Below are 21,537 nucleotides of genomic sequence, written 5' to 3' on the forward strand. Positions count from 1 at the left end.
AAACTTGGCTACATTACACTTGGTCCCTTCAACCAAGTCATTAATATAGATTGTAAATAGTTGAGGCCCCAGCACCTATGCCTGCGGCACCCCACTAGTCACTGTTTGCCAACCTGAAAAGGACCCATTGATCCCGACTCTCTGTTTTGTGTTAGTTAGCCAATCCTCTATCCATGCTAATATATTACCCCCAACCCCGTGAACTTTTATCTTGTGCAGTAACTTTTTATGTGGCACCCTATCGAATGCCTTCTGGAATTCCAAATACACCACATCCACTGGTTCCCCCTTATTCACCCTGCTTGTTATAGCCTCAAAGAACTCCAGCAAATTTGTCAAGCATAAAACCATGCTGACTCTGCTTGATTGAATTATGCTTTTCCAAATGTCCTGCTACTGCTTCCTTAATAATGGACTCCAGCATTTTCCCAATGACAGATGTTAGGCTAACTGGTCTATAGTTCCTTGCTTTCTGTCTCCCTCCTTTTTTAAATAGGGACGTTACATTCACGGTTTACTAATCTGCTGATACCTCCCCAGATTGCAAGGAATTTTGGTAGATCACAACCAATGCACCCACTATCTCTGCAGCCACTTCTTTTAAGACCCTAGGATGCAAGCCATCAGGTCCAGGGGACTTGTCCGCTTTTAGTCCCATTATTTTACCGAGTACTACTTCATTAGTGATAGTGATGGTATTAAGTTCCTCCCTCCCTATAGCCCCTTGATTATCCACTGTTGGGATGTTTTTAGTGTCTTCTACTGTGAAGACCGATATAAAATATTTGTTCAAAGTCTCTGCCATTTCCTTGTTCCCCATTATTAATTCCCCAATCTCATCCTCTTAGGGACCAACATTTACTTAAGCCACTCTTTTCCTTTTTATATACCTGTAGAAACTCTAACTATCTGTTTTATATTTTGTGCTAGTTTACTTCCATAATCTATCTTCCCCCTCTATTTAATTTTTTTTTAGTCATTCTTTGCTGGCTTTTAAAAGTTTCCCAATCCTCTGGCCTCCCATTAGTCTTGGCCACTTGGTTATACCCTTGTTTTCAAGTTGATACCATCCTTTATTTCCTTAGTTATCCACGGATGGTTATCTCTTCTCTTACAGTTTTTCCTTCTCATTGGCATATATTTTTGTTGAGTTATGAAATATCTCCTTAAATGTTTGCCACTGTTCATCAACCAGCCCACTCCTTCATCTATTTTTCCAGTCCACTTTAGCCAACTCTGCCTTCATACTTTTGTAGTCTCCTTTATTTAAATTCAACCATACTATGGTCACTCATTCCTAAAGGATCCTTTACTAGGAGATCATTTATGAATTGTGTCTCATTACACAGTACCATATCTAAGATAGCCTGCTCCCTGGTTGGTTCTGCAACGTACTGTTCAAGGAAACAATCTTGGATACACTCTATAAACTCTTCCTCAAGGCTACCCTGGCCAATTTGCTTTGTCCAACCAATATGAAGGTTAAAATCGCCCATGATTATTGTCGTTCCTTTTTTACAAGCCTCCATTATTTCTTGATTTATACTCCGTCCAACAGTGTAGCTACTGTTAGGGGGCTGATAGACTACACCCACGAGCGACTTTTTCCCCTTATTATTCCTTATCTCCACCCAAACTGATTCAACATCTTGATCTTCTGAGTCAATATCGTTTCTCACTAACGCACTGATCTCATCCTTTATTAGCAGAGCTACTCCACCTCCTTTTCCTTTCTGTCTGTCCTTCCGAATTGTCAAATACCCCTGAATCCTGAATATTTAGTTCCCAGCCTTGATCATCTTGACACCACGTTTCTCTAATGGCTATCAAATCATACCCATTTGTATCTATTTGTGCCGTCAACTCATCTATTTTGTTATGGATGCTGCGTGCATTCAGATAGAGCTTTTAAATTTGTTTTTTTAACCATTTTTTCCTGCTTTGACCCCACTTTCTGCTTGACTTATGAATTATACATTTTGTCCCTTTCTGTCACGTTCTGGTTTTCATTTCCCCAGTGCAATCCTGCTCTATTGCCTTCTCCTTATTCATTGACTTTTTACCTGAACTCTACCCCCCCCCTCCCCCCACTAATTAGCTTAAAGCCCTCTTCTCCAGTCACCTGAGAACACATTTTGAGTGTGGAAGTAAGTCATCCTCGACTCGGAGGGACTGCCCAAGACATGCAGTCCCATTCTAAGCAGGTATACATACATGCGTGCATACACAGCTTCCCTTGGCCTACATACAGCCCACTCAGTTTTACAGTGGCCTGTGTAATATACACAGAATTCTCTGTCTCTCTCTCTCTCTCCTCCGCTCCCCCCTCTCTCTCCTCGCCACCCCCCTCCCCCCTCTTTCTCTCTCTCCTCTCCTCCCCACAAGCTTGGTCATCTATGTGCATATACTCTGACTAACACACATTGCCTAGACTAATCCTGTACACAAGCACAATTCCATCCTGAAGACACACACTGAACAATGCACAGATCTGTGTAAATAACACAAGCACCATTGCATTTCAGAATTTGACGATTTCACCACAGGGGAATCTTGGTGCAAGTTCAATTAAAATGTTACTATTGAGTTAGACCGAACTCATGAGGGGTTAAATTCCTAGAGCAGCGAAGTACTGGGGATGTGTGTGAGAGCTAGACAAATCAGTTCATGAAATGATGCCTCTCGCATGCCACTCCAACTAGAAACAATGGGAGTTGTTTTGATATTCCCAGAGACCATCCCCACTTACCAAGGCAGAACGGACAGCCTATTCAATGGAGGACAGAAGTTGGTTTCTATGAGCCTCCCACACTGGATGTGGTAGCCGATTGAATGAAATGGATGGCCGCTTAATTAGCTTTGGGGGTGCTGATGGCAGCTCTACTCTCCTGGTCAGAGAGAGTTGGCTGACGGTCATTAGTTCTTGGTTTCCATATCAGAAGGATATGGGTTCAAGCGCACTTCATAATTTGAGCACGTAATCTATATTGGTATTTCAATGCAGTTCAATAGGAGTGCTATATTGTCTGAGGTGCTATCTTTCAGATGAGATATTAAACTAAAAGGTCAGGTTTCGAGGTATTACTATCATTAAAGTTATATTAAGCATGCTAACAGCGACAGTGTGGTGCGTTTTATTTCTATGTCACAAGGAGTGTTATTGATCTAAGTAGAAGTAGGATTTACAACGCATGTTACTCTACATATTCACTTATTGTATTGTAAATAAATCAGCTTCTTGGTTCATACTTGGCCTTGTCTCACTGAAGTGCTAATCAAACTGTCTTTGGAAGATTGAAAGGAGCACATATGGTGACATGCAGGATTACAATATCCTGTTGGTATTAAAAAAGGGGTTACACTGTTTTGGCTCCAAATCACACGATAAAAGAGTAGATATTGGGCAATAAAGGTAAACTCCTGATAATAATTGAATTTATATAGTGCCTTTAATGTAGTAAAATGTCCCAAGGCATTTCACAGGATCGAACAACAAAATTTGACACTGAGTCGTACAAGGTAATATTAGGACAGGTGCCCAAGAGCTTGGTCAAAGAGGTAGGATTTAAGGAGCATCTTAAAGGAGGAGAGAGAGGTAGCAAGGCAGAGAGGTTTAGGGACTAGGCATCTGAAAGTACGGCCGCTAATTGTGGAGTGATGAAACTTAGGGATGTGCAAGAGGCTAAAACTGGAGGAGCGCAGAGATCCTGTAGGGTTGTAGGACTGGAGGAGGTTAGAGAGATAGAGCTCAATTTTCCCCAAAGCTTTTTTTTGGCGTACTTGAAGAGTTACGCCCGTTTTTTTGGGACCCAAGTACGCCAAAAAAAAATGTTCCAAGTTTCCCCGTTGGTTTTCTTCATTTTGGCACATCCAAACCTGTCCTTTAGTTTTGGGGGTGGAGCCTTGATCTGCACCAAAAAGATCGGGTTGCCACAGTAACCAGGGACACAATGCGAGCTGAGGCTGCAAAGCGAAATATACAGTCAGCTCGCAACACATTAAAATATATTGCAGCAACTTACCTCCAATTATTAAAGCCGGTCCCCCTTCCTGCCCCTAGCCCTGGCCGAAGGGCTTGCCGGTCTGTTTGCCTAGCCCACCCCGAGCCCCTTGCCTTTTTGCCTGTGCCAGTCCAACTCCCCCACGCCCCGCTCCCCCCAGCGCCTTGCCGGTCCTGGTCCCCTGCCCCTAGTCCTGGCCGAAGGGCTTGCCGTGCTACTTACCTAGCCCGCCCCGAGCCCCTTGCCTTTGCCGGTCCAGCTCCCCCACCCGCGGCCCCCAGCCCCGCTCCCTCCCCCCCCTCCCCCGAGTGCCTTGTCGGTCCCCTGCCCCTAGCCCAGGCCGAAGGGCCTCCTCCCTCCTAGTCCCCGCACCTAACTACATCCGAAAGGCTCCCCCCCTACCCCCACCCCCTCACCTTTCCTGCTGTCCTTACCTGCGCCGATTTCCTTAACTCTCCAGAAGGTTTTTCTGCAGACCCACATACGCCGGCCTAAGCAGAACTGGAGTAACTCCCAGCTGGCCAAACTTCCCTAAATGGCCAGAATTGGCACGGGGGGCAGGTTACGCCTTGTTTGGCTGAAAAAAAAACTGACCTAAAAAAATGGTAACTGAGTTAAGCTGGTGCAAATTGATTGGCGAAGCTGATTTAAAAAGAAATTTAGGCCAAAAAAAGCAGCCTGCTCAAAAAAAATGGCACAAATTACTGCGGAAAATTGAGCCCATAGAGAGCGGCGAGGCTATGGAGGGATTTAAAATTGAGACATTGCCAGACTGGGAGCACAGGATTGTTGGATGAACAGTGAACTCGAGTAAGGATATGGGCAGCAGAGTTGGAGTTCAAGTTTATGGAGTGTGCAAGGAGAGAGGCCAGTCAGGAGAGCATTCGAATAGTGACACGGGATCTGCTTATGGGAGAGAGTGGTGATGCTGAACCCAACAGACTAAATCATGATTATTGGATATTAGTTATACACATACATTTTTTTTTTTTAAAAATACACAGTCCCCACCATTTATACCATTCACGCTCATCACAGGCAGCCACTTATATCAGGCAAATAGCTCTAATCATTTGCCATTACTAGAAGTGTCAATTATAAAGGCACTGGTTATAATGGGCCTAAGTTTGCCCCCTCTGCTAGAACGGCACGCGATTTTGCAGCACAGAAACAGCGCCGATTTCTTACCTCCGTATTCTTCCAATTGGTTCCAGGCCTATGGCACGCATGATGGGCAGACCTACAGCCCTGCGGCGAAAAAAGTGCCGGTAGCTGCACGTGTGCGCAGTGGAGTCTGCGCGCATGTGCAGGAGCTCCTGGCCCCCCAGCATGTCCTGGCTCCGGGTGACCCTATCGCTGGCCAAAGGGACGACACGATGTTCAGGGTCCCTATCACGGGCCGAGTGGCCTGCCACACAGGCCGGCCGTTGCCTTCCCACACTGAGAGCTACAAGAGACAGGTTGGTGGGAAAGAGTTTTGATCCAGTGGGGGGGGGGGGGGTGGGGGGCAAGAGAAGAATCTTCGAAGATTTTCCAGTGCTTTAATATCTAGCTATCTTTAGTAAAAACATACTCAGTTTAATCAGGCCGATAGCACCTACACAGCCTGCCCAGTCTCACTGCTTGGAATTTGAAATAAAAAACTAGCATTCCTAGACTGGGTGATGTGTAATGAGAGAGGATTAATTAGCAATCTTGTTGTGCGAGGCCCCTTGGGGAAGAGTGACCATAATATGGTGGAATTCGTCATTAGATGGAGAGTGAAACAGTTAATACAGAGACTATGGTCCTGAACTTAAAGGTAACTTCGATGGTATGAGACGTGAATTGGCTAGAATAGACTGGCGAATTATACTTAAAGGGTTGACAGTGGATAGGCAATGACAGACATTTAAAAGATCACATGGATGAACTTCAACAATTGTACATTCCTGTCTGGCGTAAAAATAAAACAGGGAAGGTGGCTCAACCGTGGCTAACAAGGGAAATTAGGGATAGTGTTAAATCCAAGGAAGAGGCCAGAAAAAGCAGCAAACCTGAGGACTGGGAGAATTTTGTAATACAGCAGAGGAGGACAAAGGGTTTAATTAGGAGGGGGAAAATAGAGTATGAGAGGAAACTTGCAGGGAACATAAAAACTGACTGCAAAAGCTTCTATAGATATGTGAAGAGAAAAAGATTAGTGAAGACTAATGTAGGTCCCTTACAGTACGAATCAGGTGAATTCATAATGGGGAACAAGGAAATGGCAGACCAATTGAACACATACTTTGGTTCTGTCTTCAATAAGGAAGACACGAATAACTTCCCGAAAATACTAGGGGACCAAGGGTCGAGCGAGAAGGAAGAACCGAGGGAAATCCTTATTAGTCAGGAAATAGCGTTAGGGAAATTGATGGCATTGAAGGCCGATAAATCTCCGGGGCCTGATAGTCTGCATCTCAGAGTACTTAAGGATGTGGCCCTAGAAATAGTAGATGCATTGGTGATCATTTTCCAACATTCCATGGACTCTGGATCAGTTCCTATGGACTGGAGGGTAGCTAATGTAATCCCACTTTTTAAAAAAAGGAGGAAGAGAGAAAACAGGTAATTATAGACTGGTTAGCCTGACATCAGTAGTGGGGAAAATGCTGGAATCAATTATTAAAGATGAAATAGCAGCACATTTGGAAAGCGGTGACAGGATCGGTCCAAGTCAGCATGGATTTATGAAAGGGAAATCATGCTTGACAAATCTTCTAGAATTTTTTGAAGATGTAACTAGTAAAGTGGACAAGGGAGAACCAGTGGATGTGGTGTATTTGGACTTTCAAAAGGCTTTTGACAATGTCCCACACAAGAGATTAGTGTGCAAAATTAAAGCACATGGTATTGGGGGTAATGTATTGATGTGGATAGAGAATTGGTTGGCAGACAGGAAGCAAAGAGTGGGGATAAACAGGTCCTTTTCAGAATGGCAGCAGTGACTAGTGGGGTACCTCAAGGTTCAATGCTGGGAGCCCAGCTATTTACAATATACATTAATGATTTAGACAAAGGAATTGAATGCAATATCTCTCAGTTTGCAGATGACACTAAGCTGGGTGGCAGTGTGAACTGTGAGGAGGATGCTAAGATGCTGCAGGGTGACTTGGACAGGTTAGGTGAGTGAGCAAATGCATGGCAGATGCAGTATAATGAGGCTAAATGTGAGGTTATCAACTTTGATGGCAAAAATAGGAAGACAGATTATCTGAATGGTGACAGATTAGTAAAAGGGGAGGTGCAACGAGACCTGAGTGTCATAGAACATCAGTCATTCAAAGTAGGCATGCAGGTACAGCAGGCAGTAAAGAAAGCAAATGGCATGTTGGCCTCCATAGCAAGAGGATTTGAGTATAGGAACAGGGAGGTCTCGCTACAGTTGTACAGGGACTTGGTGAGACCACACCTTGAGTATTGTGTGCAGTTTTTATTGTGTTCCTAACACAGATGAGGCTGCACACAGGGAGGTTAAAGTAACAGTGACCTCAGTCTTTATTAAGACACTCAAGTGAGGAACAGGCCTTAGGGGCCGGCTTATATACAGTGTTCCCAAGGGATGCTGGAATCCCTTGGGACTTCAGGGGATGCGCTCCCTGGTGGCAGAACATAGGAGTGCATGCTTTACAGATACACAACATCACTTCCCTCCCCCCCCCCCCCCCCCCACCTCAAGTCAAAGTGAAAACTATTTACAAGGTGAGGCAGTCGGGAGCCTTTCTTTCCCTGGTGGACCGCCTCGGTACAAATGTCTGTTCTGGTGTGTTGGCTGTGCCCCCGCTGGGCTGGCGTGTTGTTGGCCCTGCAGGGCTGCTGGGTGAGCCTGGCCTTGCTGGGCTGTTGGGCGTGATGGGTTCGATTTCCTGGTCCGGGGTGGTGTCGTTGATCCTTTGGGTGTGTGTTGTGGGCTCGAAAAAGGTGGTGTCTGCTGTGGGTTATTCAGGGCAGTCTGGGAACCACAGCCTCGTTTGGTCCAGGTGCTTTCTGCAAATTTGTCGATTGTCCAGTTTGACTACAAACACCCCACTCCCTTCTTTAGCTATCACTGTGCCCGTGATCCACTTGGGACCTTGTCCACAGTGACCACAGGGTCATTCAGATCAATTTCCCGTGACACAGTGGCGCGACCATCGTTTACATTTTGTTGCTGCCGCCTGGCTCTCTACCTGATCATGCAGGTTGGGGTGAACCAGCGAGAGTCTGGTTTTAAGTGTCCTTTTCATGAGTAGCTCAGCCAGGGGCACCCGTGTGAGCGAGTGGGGTCTCATGCAGTAACTGAGCAATACTCGGGACAGGCAGGTTTGGAGTGAGCCTTCTGTGACTCGTTTAAGGTTCTGTTTGATTGTTTGTACTGCCCTCTCTGCCTGCCCATTGGAGGCTGGTTTAAACGGGGCCGAGGTGACATGTTTGATCCCATTGTGGGTCATGAATTCTTTAAATTCGGCATTGGTGAAACATGGCCCGTTGTCACTGACTAGTATGTCAGGCAGGCCGTGGGTGGCAAACATGGCCCTCAGGCTTTCAATGGTGGCGGTGGCGGTGCTTCCCGACATTATTTCACATTCAATCCATTTTGAAAAAGCATCCACCACACCAGGAACAATTTAACGAGAAATGGACCCGCATAGTCGACATGGGTCCTCGACCATGGTCTGGAGGGCCAGGACCACAAGCCTAGTGGTGCCTCTCTGGGCGCGTTGCTCAACTGAGCACACACGCTGCATTGCCGTACACAGGACTCGAAGTCAGAGTCAATACCGGGCTACCACACGTGGGATCTGGCTATCGCTTTCATCATTACTATACCCGGGTGTGTGCTGTGGAGATCCAAGATGAACATCACCCTGCCCTTTTTGCGTAGCACTACGCGGTTACCCCACAACAGGCAGTCTGCCTGAATGGACAGCTTGTCCTTGCGCCACCAGAACGGCTTGATTAGCTCTTGCATTTCAACGGGGATGCTGGCCCAGCTCCCATGCAGTACACAGTTTTTTTTTTACTAGGGACAGCAGAGGGTCTTGGCTGGTCCAAGTCCTAATCTGGCAGGCCTTAACAGGTGATTTATCATTTTCAAATGCTTCCATGACCATCAACAAGTCTGCGGGCTGCGCCACCATCAACAAGTTTGCAGACTGCGCCATTTCCACCCCCGTGGTGGGCAATGGTAGCCGACTGAGAGCATCTGCACAGTTCTCAGTGCCTGGTCTCTGGCGGATAGTTATACGCTGATAGCGCGAGTGCCCACCTTTGTATGCGAGCTGAGGCATTAGTATTTATCCCCTTGTTTTCAGCGAACAGGGATACGAGGGGCTTGTGATCGGTTTCCAGCTCAAATTTGAGGCCAAACAGGTACTGATGCATTTTCTTCACCCCGAACACACACGCTAATGCCTCTTCTCAATCATGTTGTAGGCCGTCTCGGCCTTAGACAAGCTCCTGGAGGCATAGCCGACAGGTTGCAACTTCCCCGCAACGTTCGCTTGTTATAATACACAAATGACTCCGTACGACGACGCATCACATGCTAGCACAAGTCTTTTACACGGGTTATACAATACAAGCAGCTTGTTGGGGCATAAAATGTTTCTGGCTTTCTCAAAAGCAATGACTTGTTTTTTTCCCCTCCATACCCAGTTCTCACTTTTACACAATAACACATGCAAGGGCTAAGAGGGTGCTTAACCTCGGTAGGAAGTTACCAAAATAGCTGAGGAGTCCCAGGAACGACCGCAGCTCCGTGACGTTCTGTGGCCTGGGCGCGTTCCTGATAGCCTCTGTGGGCCGAATGCCACCCGCCGCGATCTTTCTCCCCAAAAACTCCACTTCTGTTGCCATTGAGACGCATTTTGAACTCCTCAGCCGCAGCCCTACGCGATCCAGTTGCTGGAGGAACTCCTCCAGGTTTTGTAGGTGCTCGACGGTGTCCTGACCTGTGACCAATATGTCGTCCTGAAAGACCACCGTGCGTGGTACCAACTTGAGCAGGCTCTCCATGTTTCTCTGGAAGATCGCTGCAGTCGTCCGAATTCCAAACGGGCATCTGTTGTAAATGAACAGTCCCTTGTGCGTGTTGATGCAGGTGAGGCCCTTCGAAGACTCCTCCAGCTCCTGCGTCATGTAGGCCGAAGTCAGGTTGAGCTTGGTGAACGTCTTGCCTCCTGCCAGCGTTGCAAATAGGTCGTCTGCCTTGGGTAGCGGGTATTGGTCCTGTAGCGAGAAACGATTAATAGTTACTTTATAATCACCGTAAATCCTGGCCGTGCCATCACTTTTGAGTACTGGAACAATCGGGCTGGCCCACTCGCTGAATTCCACTGGGGAGATGATGCCCTCGTGTTGCAGCCTGTCCAGCTCGATTCCCACTCTCTCCCTCATCATGTGAGGTACCGTTTGCGCCTTGTGGTGAATGGGTCGTGCCTCTGGGACCAAGTGGATCCGCACCTTCGCCCCAGAAAAGTTTCCAATGCCTGGCTCAAAAAGGGAAGGAAATTTGTTGAAAACCTGGATAGATGAGGCCTCATCGACATGTGATAGCGCTCGAATGTCATCCCAGTCCCAGTGGATTTTGCCCAGTCAGCTCCTTCCAAGCAGTGTGGGGCCATCGCCCGGGACAATCCAGAGTGGCAGTTCGTGTACAGTGCCCTCGTAGGTGACCTTGACGCCGCCCAGGACAGTGATGAGCTCTTTGGTGTACGTTCTCAGTTTCGTGTGGATGGGGCTCAGGGTTGGTCCGAGTGCCTTGTTGCACCACAGTCTTGCAAACATCTTTTTACTCATGATGGGATTGGTTAGCGACAGTGTACAGTTCCATTGCTACTGGTAAGCCATTCAATTTTACATTTAGCATTATAAGTGGACTTTTCGTCGAAAATGTGTGCACCCCGTGTACTTCAGCATCTGCCTCCTCTGAGGCTCGAAATTGCTTTGATCCACCATGGACCGATCTTCCTCTGCCACGTGGTGGTTAGGTTTTGCAGAGCTTGCAGCTCGTCTGCAAGCTCGTTGGAGGTGCCCCATTGTTCCACAGCTCTTGCAAACATACCCTTTGAAGCGGCATGAATAGACTGAATGGAAGCCTCCACGACGCCAACAAGGTATGAATTGCCTTGCATTCCTCCTTTGTTGCCGGCTCTGAGTCATCTGGGTCACCTGAGGCCTGCTGGCAGTTGCAGACTCGTGGTTTCTGCCCTGTACATTTCTGCTCGCAAACACAGTTCCAGTTAATTTATGAACATTGCTAGCACTTGTGTGCTGAGAGATTTGTTTGGTGTTATCACTGGTGGACATAAACGCCTGTGCTATCGCAATGGCCTTACTGAGGGTCGGTGTCGCTACAGTCAAAAGTAGGATGGTCTCGTGGCCAATGCCCAGTACAAAAAAGTTTCTGAGCGTCTGCTCCAGGTAGCCATCAAACTCACATTGTCCTGCAAGTCGCCTTAGCTCGGCGACGTAGCTCGCCACTTCCTGACCTTCAGATCGCTGGCATGTGTAGAACCGATACCTCGCCATCAGCACACTCACCCTCGGGTTAAGATGCTCCCGAACCATTGTACACAGCTCCTCATACGACTTATCTGTGGGTTTCACCGGGGCCAGAAGATTCTTCATGAGGCTGTAGGTCGGTGCCCCGCAGACTGTGAGGAGGACCGCTCTCCTTTTTGCAGCGCTTCCTTCTCCATCCAGCTCGTTGGCTACAAAGTACTGGTCTAGCCGTTCGACATAGACTTCCCAGTCCTCACCCTCCGAGAACTTCTGCAGGATGCCCACAGTTTGCTGCATTTTTGCGTTGGATTTGCATACTCGTCGCCAGTTATTGTGTTCCTAACACAGATGAGACTGCACACGGGAGGTTAAAGTAACAGTGACCTCAGTCTTTATTAAGACACTCCAGAGTGAAGAACAGGCCTTAGGGGCCGGCTTATATACAGTGCTATCAAGGGATGCTGGGATCCCTTGGGACTTCAGGGGATGCGTTCCCTGGTGGCAGAACATGGGAGTGCATGCTTTACAGATACACAACAATTTTGGTCTCCTAATCTGAGGAAGGACATTCTTGCTATTGAGGGAGTGCAATGAAGGTTCACTCGACTGATTCCGGGATGGCAGGACTGGATTGACTAGGCTTATATTCACTGGAATTTAGAAGAATGAGGGGTGGGGGGGGGGGGATCTCATAGAAGCATATAAAATTCTGACGGGATTGGTCAGTTTAGATGCAGGAAGAATGTTCCCGATGTTGGGGATGTCCAGAACCAGGGGTCACGATCTAAGGATAAGGGGTAAGCCATTTAGGACCAAGATGAGGAGAAACTTCTTCACTCAGAGAATTGTGAACCTGTTGAATTCTCTACCACAGAAAGTTGTTGAGGCCAGTTCGTTGGATATATTCAAAAGGGAGTTAGATGTGGCCCTTACAGCTAAAGGGATCGGGGGTATGGAGAGAAGGCGGGAGTGAGGTACTGAAGTTGCATGATTAGCCATGATCATATTGAATGGTGGTGCAGGCTCGAAGGGCCGAATGGCCTACTCCTGCACCTATTTTCTATGTTTCTATAACACTGTCATTTGGAGGCTACCTACGCTGATCTAACTCACCGCAGGGTTTTTCAGAACGTACAAAAGTGGCCACTTGCTCTGGCCTAACTTAGTTTGGAGTAAGTTTTAGTTGGCTAAACTTGCTTAAATGGCCAAAACAGGCGTAAGTGGCTGGTAGCGCCCCACTTAAAAAACTGAATTTAAAAAAAACCTAACTAACTCACTTACACTTGAGCAACTTAAATGGGGAAAATTGCGATTTTTAAGTTACTCCAAAAAAATCTAGTTGCTCCAAAAAAAAAACGGAGCAACTCCTGGGGAAATTTGGGCCCAATGTATTAAGTGCGCTGGCTATTTCGGGCATGCGTTGTTGTGCCGCTTTCCTTGCTTGCTCTATCACTTCAGTTGTCTCCAGGTCACTTGGAAAAATAGGCGATTTCCATGAGTTTTCATGCATGAAATAGCTCCAAGTAGAATTTCAATAGTATCCTTTGGTCCTACAGTTCCACCTCCCCGCCCCATGGATACCTGCACTAATGCCTCTTCCCCCTTCCACCCCGCCGCCCCCACCCACCCCTCACAAAGTTGCACACTTGAAGTCAGGACCAGGGAAATTGCAAATGTAGAAATGTAGAAGTGGAGAAGTGGAGAAATACCAACGATGTCTCCGCAAGATCCTGCAAATCCCCTGGGAGTACAGACGCACCGTTAGCATCCTTGACCAGGCCAACATCGAAGCAGTGACCACACTCGACCAGCTCCGCTGGGCGGGACACATTGTTCGCATGCACAACACAAGCGCGCTACTCGGAACTCCTACACGGCAGGCAAGCCCAAGGTGGGCAGAGGAAATGTTTCAAGGACACCCTCAAAGCCTCCTTGATAAAGTGCAACCTGGGAGTCCCTGGCCAAAGACCGCCTGAAGTGGAGGAAGTGCATCCAGGAGGGCGCTGAGCACCTCAAGTCTCGTCGCCAAGAGCATGCAGAAACCAGGCACAGGTAGCGGAAGGAACGTGCGGCAAACCAGACTCCCCATCCTTCCCCTCAACGACTATCTGTCCCACCTGTGACAGAGACTGTTCAGTCACCTAAGGACTCATTTTTAAGAGTGGAAGCAAGTCTTCCTCAATTCCGAGGGACTGCCTATAATGATGATGATATAGACCTGCGTCCCATTACACCAGTGACCCCTGATCAAGTGATTGCATGTTCTTCCTCTTCACATTTCCAGCCAATGACAGTTTGGAACGGCACATCCAGACCAGTCTCCGTATTTCCCAGCTGTTATAATCAGGCTGCCTCCCATCTTCCTGCTACTTGTTATACCATTCACCGCCAGTAACGGGCAAATCGCTGAAACACCAACGTGCCTGCAGTAAGCAGTGGGGACTGTGCATTGCTGGTACAGTACACCTTGGTTCGCATGCCCTGTTGCACCATTGACACAAAGTAATACTCACCTCACCCAATGATTTGTCCTCCAGCGATGTCAAGTCCACTAGTGGGTTCCTCACCCCCTGACTAACCAGAGTCTTCAAACCTGACCAAAATGAGAAATATCAGAACACCTCCTCTCGGACACGGCACAAGTGACATCACGAAAGAAGCACTATTGCAGAGTACAATTTAGGCAACAAAAATGAGGGGTCATTACACGAGGATAAACACAAAGGGCCAAGTAACACGTGTCCTCATGGCATCTGATCTGGAATTCAAATGCTCATGCATTTGAGGATGAGAACACAAGACCATCAAAACCCTAAGGAGCTTCAGACTCTATAGCAGAACAAAATAGCTCTGAGCATGGGTCTCTACTGATTCGGTGAAGGCGACAAATGGTATGTGGGCCTTCATAGCGAGGGGATTTGAGTATAGGAGCAGGGAGGTCTTACTGCAGTTGTACAGGGCCTTAGTGAGGCCTCACCTGGAATATTGTGTTCAGTTTTGGTCTCCTAATCTGAGGAAGGACATTCTTGCTATTGAGGGAGTGCAGCGAAGGTTCACCAGACTGATTCCCAGGATGGCAGAACTGACATATGAGGAGAGGCTGGTTCGACTGGGCCTTTATTCACTGGAGTTTAGATGAGAGGGGATCTCATAGAAACATATAAAATTCTGACGGGACTGGACAGATTAGGTGCGGGAAAAATGTTCCCGATGTTGGGGAAGTCCAGAACCAGGGGATATAGTCTAAGGATAAAGGGTAAGCCATTTAGGACTGAGATGAGGAGAAACTTCTTTACTCAGAGTTGTTAACCTGTGGAATTCCCTACCGCAGAGAGTTGTTGATGGCAGTTCATTGGATATATTCAAGAGGGAATTAGATATGGCCCTTATGGCTAAAGGGATCAAGGGGTATGGAGAGAAAGCAGGAAAGGGGTACTGAGGTGAATGATCAGCCATGATCTTATTGAATGGTGGTGCAGGCTCGAAGGGCCGAATGGCCTACTCCTGCACCTATTTTCTATGTTTCTATGATTCAACCAGCACAATAAGATCTGTTGCGAGAATTGGACTCAGTCTAGGCTGGGATCAATTGCCCACAGTTCATGTACATGATCACTATCCAGTAATCATACATATGCAAGCATGGCTGGTGTGGGTGGATCAGACTCATCTGTGATGAATGAATATTTACCAATCAAAACTGTCACACAGATTTACACTCAGGTCTGGCAGCTACCCCACATCTCATCCCTGTTTATCTATATGCAGATCCATATACTCAGCCTCGTTTGTCCATCTTGTGAAGTCTCTGCTTTGAGTTTAAGGCTTACCTTTCTCATCTATCCTGGCACATTCAGAGAAGAGATCCTTAGAGCCGGCATTAATCCTGTCTCTGTGGAAGTAGTGAGACTGAAAGAAGCGAGTCCAAAATTCCTTCTCGGTCATATTGTGAGGAACATTCTCTGCATACTTCTGCTTCACTGTCAAACAAAACATCAAAGATTCATACCACTGTACAGCTCAGACAGCGATAGCCCTGCACCCCATCAGTTAACATTAGCAGAAATGCTTCCATAGCCCACAATTTATCCGACCCAAATTCACAAGCTTTCTCTGATCACACACACCTGCAGGATATGTCCTAAAAATGGACTCAATGATGTCAGAGGTCAAATTATACCGGAGGCCATTACAGCCATCGGTCTGTGGCCGAATGTCCGCCTGTGAGGAAAGTAGGAAACAATTAAACATCTGATATTGCAGTAAACATTCTCAAGTAAAGAAGAGGTGAGGCGAGAGTGACTGCCCTTGACATCAAGACAGCATTTGACTGAGTGTGACATCAAGGAGCCCTGGTAAAATTGAAGTCAATGGGAATCAGGGGGAAAACTCTCCACTGGCTGGAGTCATACAGAGCACAAAGAAATATGGTCGTGGTTGTTATAGGCCAATCATCTCAGGCCCAGGGCATAATTGCAGGAGTTCCTCAGGGCAGTGGCTTTCTCTCCATACCCCTTGATCCCTTTAGCTGTAAGGGCCACATCTAACTCCCTTTTGAATATATCTAACGAACTGACCTCAACAACTTTCTGTGGTAAAGAATTCCACAGGTTCACAACTCTGGGTGAAAAAGTTTCTCCCCATCTCAGTCCTATTTGGCTTACCCCTTATCCTTAGACTGTGTCGCCTAGTTCTGGACTTCCCCAACATCGGGAACATTCTTCCTGCATCTAACCTGTCCAGTCCCGTCATAATTTTATTATGTTTCTATGAGATCCCCTCTCATTCTTCTAAATTCCAGTGAGTACAAACCAAGTCGATCCAGTCTTTCCTCATGTCAGTCCTGTCATTCCAGGAATCAGTCTGATGAACCTTTGCTGCACTCCCTCAATAGCAAGCACGTCCTCCCTCAGATTAGGAGACTAAAACTGCACACAATATTCAAGGTATGGTCTCACCAAGGTCCTGTACAACTGCAGTAAGACCTCCCTGCTCCTATACTCAAATCCCCTAGCTATGAAGGCCAGCATGCCATTTGCTTTCTTCACCACCTGCTGTACCTGTATGCCTCCCTTCAATGACTGATGTACCATGACACCCAGGTCTCGTTGCACCTCCCCTTTTACTAATCTGGATCACAGGCAGGTAAATTGAGTTCAGGTACAAAACTGGTCAACAGGAAGGAACAAATACATACACATATATAGTTGTTTACTAATAAATAGTGTTCCCTTTATCATTCATTGTTGAATTATTAAGAACATTAATAAGAACACAGTAATCCTCCATTAGACAGGACCATAAACCAAACATATGCACTAAGTAGAAAACAAGTTGTGCAAACAACATATACAGCAACATGAACATGGAAGGACTGGCAGCTTGCAATGGGCTGTCTCACACCCAGTCCACCATAAGTCTCACCAAGAATGCAGCAGAGATTCCAATATCTTGCTTGTTATTGGACACAGAGTTATCCACGGAATTCCCAGTCAGGCGATTTGCCCAGAATTCTTCAGCACTGATTACCTGGCTTACAACCAAGTCTTTATAGAGTTGAAAGAGAACAGGATCCTCCTGAAGCATTCTAGAATAGAGAAACACAACAGTGCAGGTTATAAATTGACAAGTGTTTGGATGCAACATTGCTTTTATTTTGGTGCTGTCTCCCCTCCACGCCTTTGCTGAAGGCACCGACTCTTGCTGAGGTAGAGTTCCATAGGTGCCAATAGCCAAGTGGCCACTCTTCCTGTGTAAACCCAGTCAGCGAGTGTTGGCAAGGCTATATGAAGGGTATCACAGCCAAACCAGATTCTGAAGTCAATGCATGCTCACTTTCTAGTAAGGGTCAGTGGCAAATTAGCGAATGAGGCTAACTTTTTCTCTTGCTAACTCAGGGGCACTGAAGACCAATTGTAACCCCCAACTTCTGCCCGAGCTGAGATTCGCTAACTCAGAGGTATGGTAGCATAGTGGTTATGTTACTGGACTAGTAATCCAGAGGCCTGGACTAATAATCCAGAGACATAAGTTCAAATCACAGCAGCCAGGCAATTTAAATTCAGTTAATTAAAAAAAATGGAATTTAACAGAAATAGCTCACATCAGTAATGGTGACCATGAAACTACCAGATTGTTGTAAAAACCCATCTAATTCACTAATGTCCTTTAGGGAAGGAAATCTGCCGCCCTTACCTGGTCTGGTCTGACCTATGTGTGACTCCAGACCCACAGCAATCTGGTTGACTCTTCACTGCCTTCTGAAATGATCCAGCGAGACACTCCGTTGTAACAAACCGCTGCGACAAAGTCAGCACTGTGGGAGTACCTTCACCACTTGGACTGCAACTGTTCAAGAAGGAGCTCATCACCACCTTCTTGAGGGCAATTAGGGATGGGCAATAAATGCTGGCCTTGAGAGCAATGCCCACATCATGTGAACGAATAAAAAATATACAAAGCACAGTTGGGGATCACACCTGGGACTTGCAAACTGCCTTTACCAAGTGAACCATTGAGAACCCAAGATGGTTTTCTTCAACTTGTGCGCCAGAAACGAGGGCTCAGGACACTTCAGTGGGATGAGAAGTTCAGTGGGATGAGAAGTTCAGTGGGATGAGAAGTTCAGTGGGATGAGAAGTTCAGTGGGATGAGAAGTTCAGCGGACAGTTTGACAACACTGCAACAAGAACCTCTTCTCCTGGATAGCTGTACAAGTAGAATACACTGGGCAAGACCGCAACAGCTGAGACATACTTCAATTTGATGAGTGCTACACAACTGTAAGCTGTTGTTACGTAGTGCTGAGATAGAATTTTACAATCACTGGCGACTCTCCCACAGTTTAGCGGGGAGCGGGCGGGTAAGTGGAGCTGAGTCCAAGGCCAGATCAGCCATGATCTTGTTGAATGGCGGAGCAGGCTCGAGGGGCTAGACGGCCTACTCCTGTTTCTAATTCTTATTTACGAGGCTCAGCTGTATGATTCTGTCAGATAGGAAGATGAGCAAACAACTTTAACTGAGGCATTAGTACCTCAGAGCACAGCTATTTTACACTAAATGTTGCTGACATGGAACCTGGATGCTCTCCAATTGAAAGCATATTCCAGGCACCTACTCAGACTATTACTTCAGAGAATACTTCAGTAATGTACAACGCAGCTATTTACTAAACTTACACACAGTGTACGTTCCGGTCATTCACAGCTTAGCTAATTGTAGGTCACGTTTTTCTGTGGGGACTTCATTTGTTGCAATTTCTCTTCTCTCAATTCCTCGCTTAAGTAGTTCCACAGACACCAGCTACCTTTTGGTACTTTACCCAAGTGGCCATTCTTTAGGCATGAGCCTGCATCGTGGGAAGCACAGTCTGACAATTCACAACATCCACATACGCACACTTTCCGCCAAGGATCACCAGATACCCGTGAAGGAGCAAGAACTCTGGCCAATTTTCCCCTACTTAACTCAAGAGCAGTGAAAGCAACCTAACTGCTCTCCTGACTAAGATTGCCTAACTGAATGGGAACTGAACCTTGGACATTGTGGTTTCTATGGTTCAGTTACACAGTGTCTTAATAACCTGAGCCATCTATGATCTTCAGTCAGAAATACAGTATCACACAGCAAGAAAATTCACCAGCTCTCTTATTAGGACCAATAAGATTTCCTCTGAGTTTTAAGTAGTAATCCAGACAAAGACCATGAGTTATTCAAGGTCAAACCGATGTTCCACAAAGCTTTCAAATGGATCAGCATTGTGGAATTTATCGAGTGAGTCCATGCTGGACAGCTGAATCTGTACCTATGCTTGAACAAGTTTCAAAAATGTTCTGTACTTTCCCTCTTTGTACCTGTTTTTTTCCTCCAGTTCCTTGTTTGCTTTTTTCTTGAACTTGGGGAGCAGCTGTTGGAGCAAGTCCTTCGCAGCATCGCGGTCTTTGGCTGCTGCACCAACGCTGTTCTCATTGGTGAAATGGAAGATCGTAGTGTCACCTGTATGTAAAATCAGCTGAAGCTGAACTTTGGCTTTGCCTTCAGGGCTGATCTTCTGACCTGGAATTCAGACCAACACGGAATTCAAATTGATGAAATTACTACAATAGGTTATTTCAATCTATTGACCAAGTGGACAGTAGAACAGAAGATTAAATGGTGTTGAGAAATTTCTAGACTCATTTTTTGTTTGTTTTTTAAAAAAAGGAATTTTCTGTTTATCCAGGTGAGGTGTTTTAATGCTGAGGGAATTAAACACTTTTCATTCAGGTGTTCAGCATCAAGCACTCCCAGGCAGGTTAGAACATACCCAAATGCAGCAATGTACCACTTTCAATTTCCCATACCAGCTCTCATTTGGACTGAGTGAGTGTCAATTGAGTATCAATTGGTGCTGTTTTCCAGGCAATCTTGTATAAAGGACCCATATTCAGGACAGGATTGTGACTAACTAATTTCAGCCTCAGAGCAGTGAACCCCCACAATCTTGGCTGGATTTGAAGTCCCAGAAATGAAAAACAAGTCCAGATTAGTTCAGAATATCAGAGCTGGTATAGCTCAGCTAGATGCAAATAAAAATTCTCTCCACTCTGCCCCAACCAGGTGTCTCAGCCCCAACTGCAGAAGAGAGCAATGACCCACTGACATTTTTCCCATTTACTGCACCAATCATCCTGTGACCTCCCTGGGTCCCAGACGTGTTCAAACCACTGCATCCCCCAGTTCGCCAGCAATGCTAATGGCACCCACCTAACAGGCAGTCATGACCGCCACTTAACATCTCATTCGATCAACAATATAACATCACCTTCAATATTTACTGATGACTCAGCCACCCCACCCACCCACACCTTCTCCTGGGTGCCGGTCAGGGCTCCACCATCATCCACCCTTAACCCCCCCTACATGATCTGCTGCACTCCCAGCCCCAATATCCTCCTGCTCTGGGGAGGGCGGGGGGAGCCCTGCTTAGGGGGCGGTGGATCGCGGGGTCAAGCCAGCGACTGCGGGAGTCAGCAGCGAGGAAGGACTTCAATTTGTTCACGTCGGGGTTCTGAGCATGCGCCACCTGGTGGCCGGGAATGGTTCCGGATAAGGGAGGTTCAACCTGCACTCTCATTTTATGCTGTTTATATCACAGTTGTGAAAAAAAATGTCCCGGTTTTCGGTACAGATTTCCGGATTCCGGACGTTGACTCGTGCGATCTGCACAGTGTCCAGTTTTTGGAACTCCGGGTTTCAGACGCTCTACCTGTATACTGGAGCTACTGAATTTTTTTAAAATTCAGAAATGTAGGCAACAAGCTAAAGGTCATAATGCAGAACTACAAGCAGAGTCCGAGAAATAAACTAGGGAGGTAGGGTAACATTGCTAGTAAGGGAGTCTGAAAATTAAGACTATTTAGTTTAAGCTCATGAGATTCAAGTCACTGTGTAGAAATGTGTAACACACAGAGAAGGCAAATGACCTACCTCACTGTTCAATACAAGGGTAATATTGTTATCGCACAGGGAACATCCTTTGGAATATTATTGCTTTCACAAATTTGCCTCTGATTTATACAGAGCGTAAAGCTCCTTCTGCACTCCCCAATCTTGGACAAGCTCGAGTGTGACATTTTTCATTTCACACAGCTCCTAGCCTGCAGCCTCAGAGCGCGATTGCAAGTTTGGCACCAATTACTGCAGAATTAAGGGCAGTTTTGTACTGTGGGCCAATGCTACTAGCAACTGGACTCGATTTACAAAATTGACATTACACGGGATCCTTGCATGATTTGAATCCAGATCTAGGATACGATAGGCCAGTGTCAAACAACTGAACCATAGAGACTCTTCCTCTGATCAAAATACTTACAGCGGATATCTGCGTACATGTGGCTAATGACAAACCGATCCTTCCCCTCTGGCGTCCATGCTGCACGCTCCGCCATCAAGTACAGAGCCCCGTCCTGTTTTTTGTGCCGTACCTTCTTCACAATCAGCAGAACCTCCTCAGACGAAGTGGCCATGGCGAACGGTTTGCAAGTGGATT

The 21,537-nt window shown here is 46.6% G+C and overlaps 1 protein-coding gene across 2 annotated transcripts in view; it reads right to left on the reverse strand.

Moving 5' to 3' along the window:
* The window catches only part of gtf2h1 (general transcription factor IIH, polypeptide 1), a 95,693-nt gene that overhangs the window by 72,148 nt on the left and 2,008 nt on the right, over positions 1-21,537 (reverse strand). For both annotated transcript variants that reach the window (XM_070898656.1, XM_070898657.1), the window contains 6 exons: positions 21,361-21,537; positions 19,361-19,562; positions 16,932-17,094; positions 15,635-15,728; positions 15,338-15,487; positions 14,021-14,100 (listed from right to left, as the gene is read on the reverse strand). In XM_070898656.1, the coding sequence (XP_070754757.1) occupies positions 14,021-14,100; positions 15,338-15,487; positions 15,635-15,728; positions 16,932-17,094; positions 19,361-19,562; positions 21,361-21,537 (866 nt within the window). The remainder of the gene's footprint in view (positions 1-14,020; positions 14,101-15,337; positions 15,488-15,634; positions 15,729-16,931; positions 17,095-19,360; positions 19,563-21,360) is intronic.

Source organism: Pristiophorus japonicus, chromosome 14 (assembly GCF_044704955.1).
Source record: "Pristiophorus japonicus isolate sPriJap1 chromosome 14, sPriJap1.hap1, whole genome shotgun sequence".
NCBI classification, from domain to species: Eukaryota; Metazoa; Chordata; class Chondrichthyes; family Pristiophoridae; genus Pristiophorus; species Pristiophorus japonicus.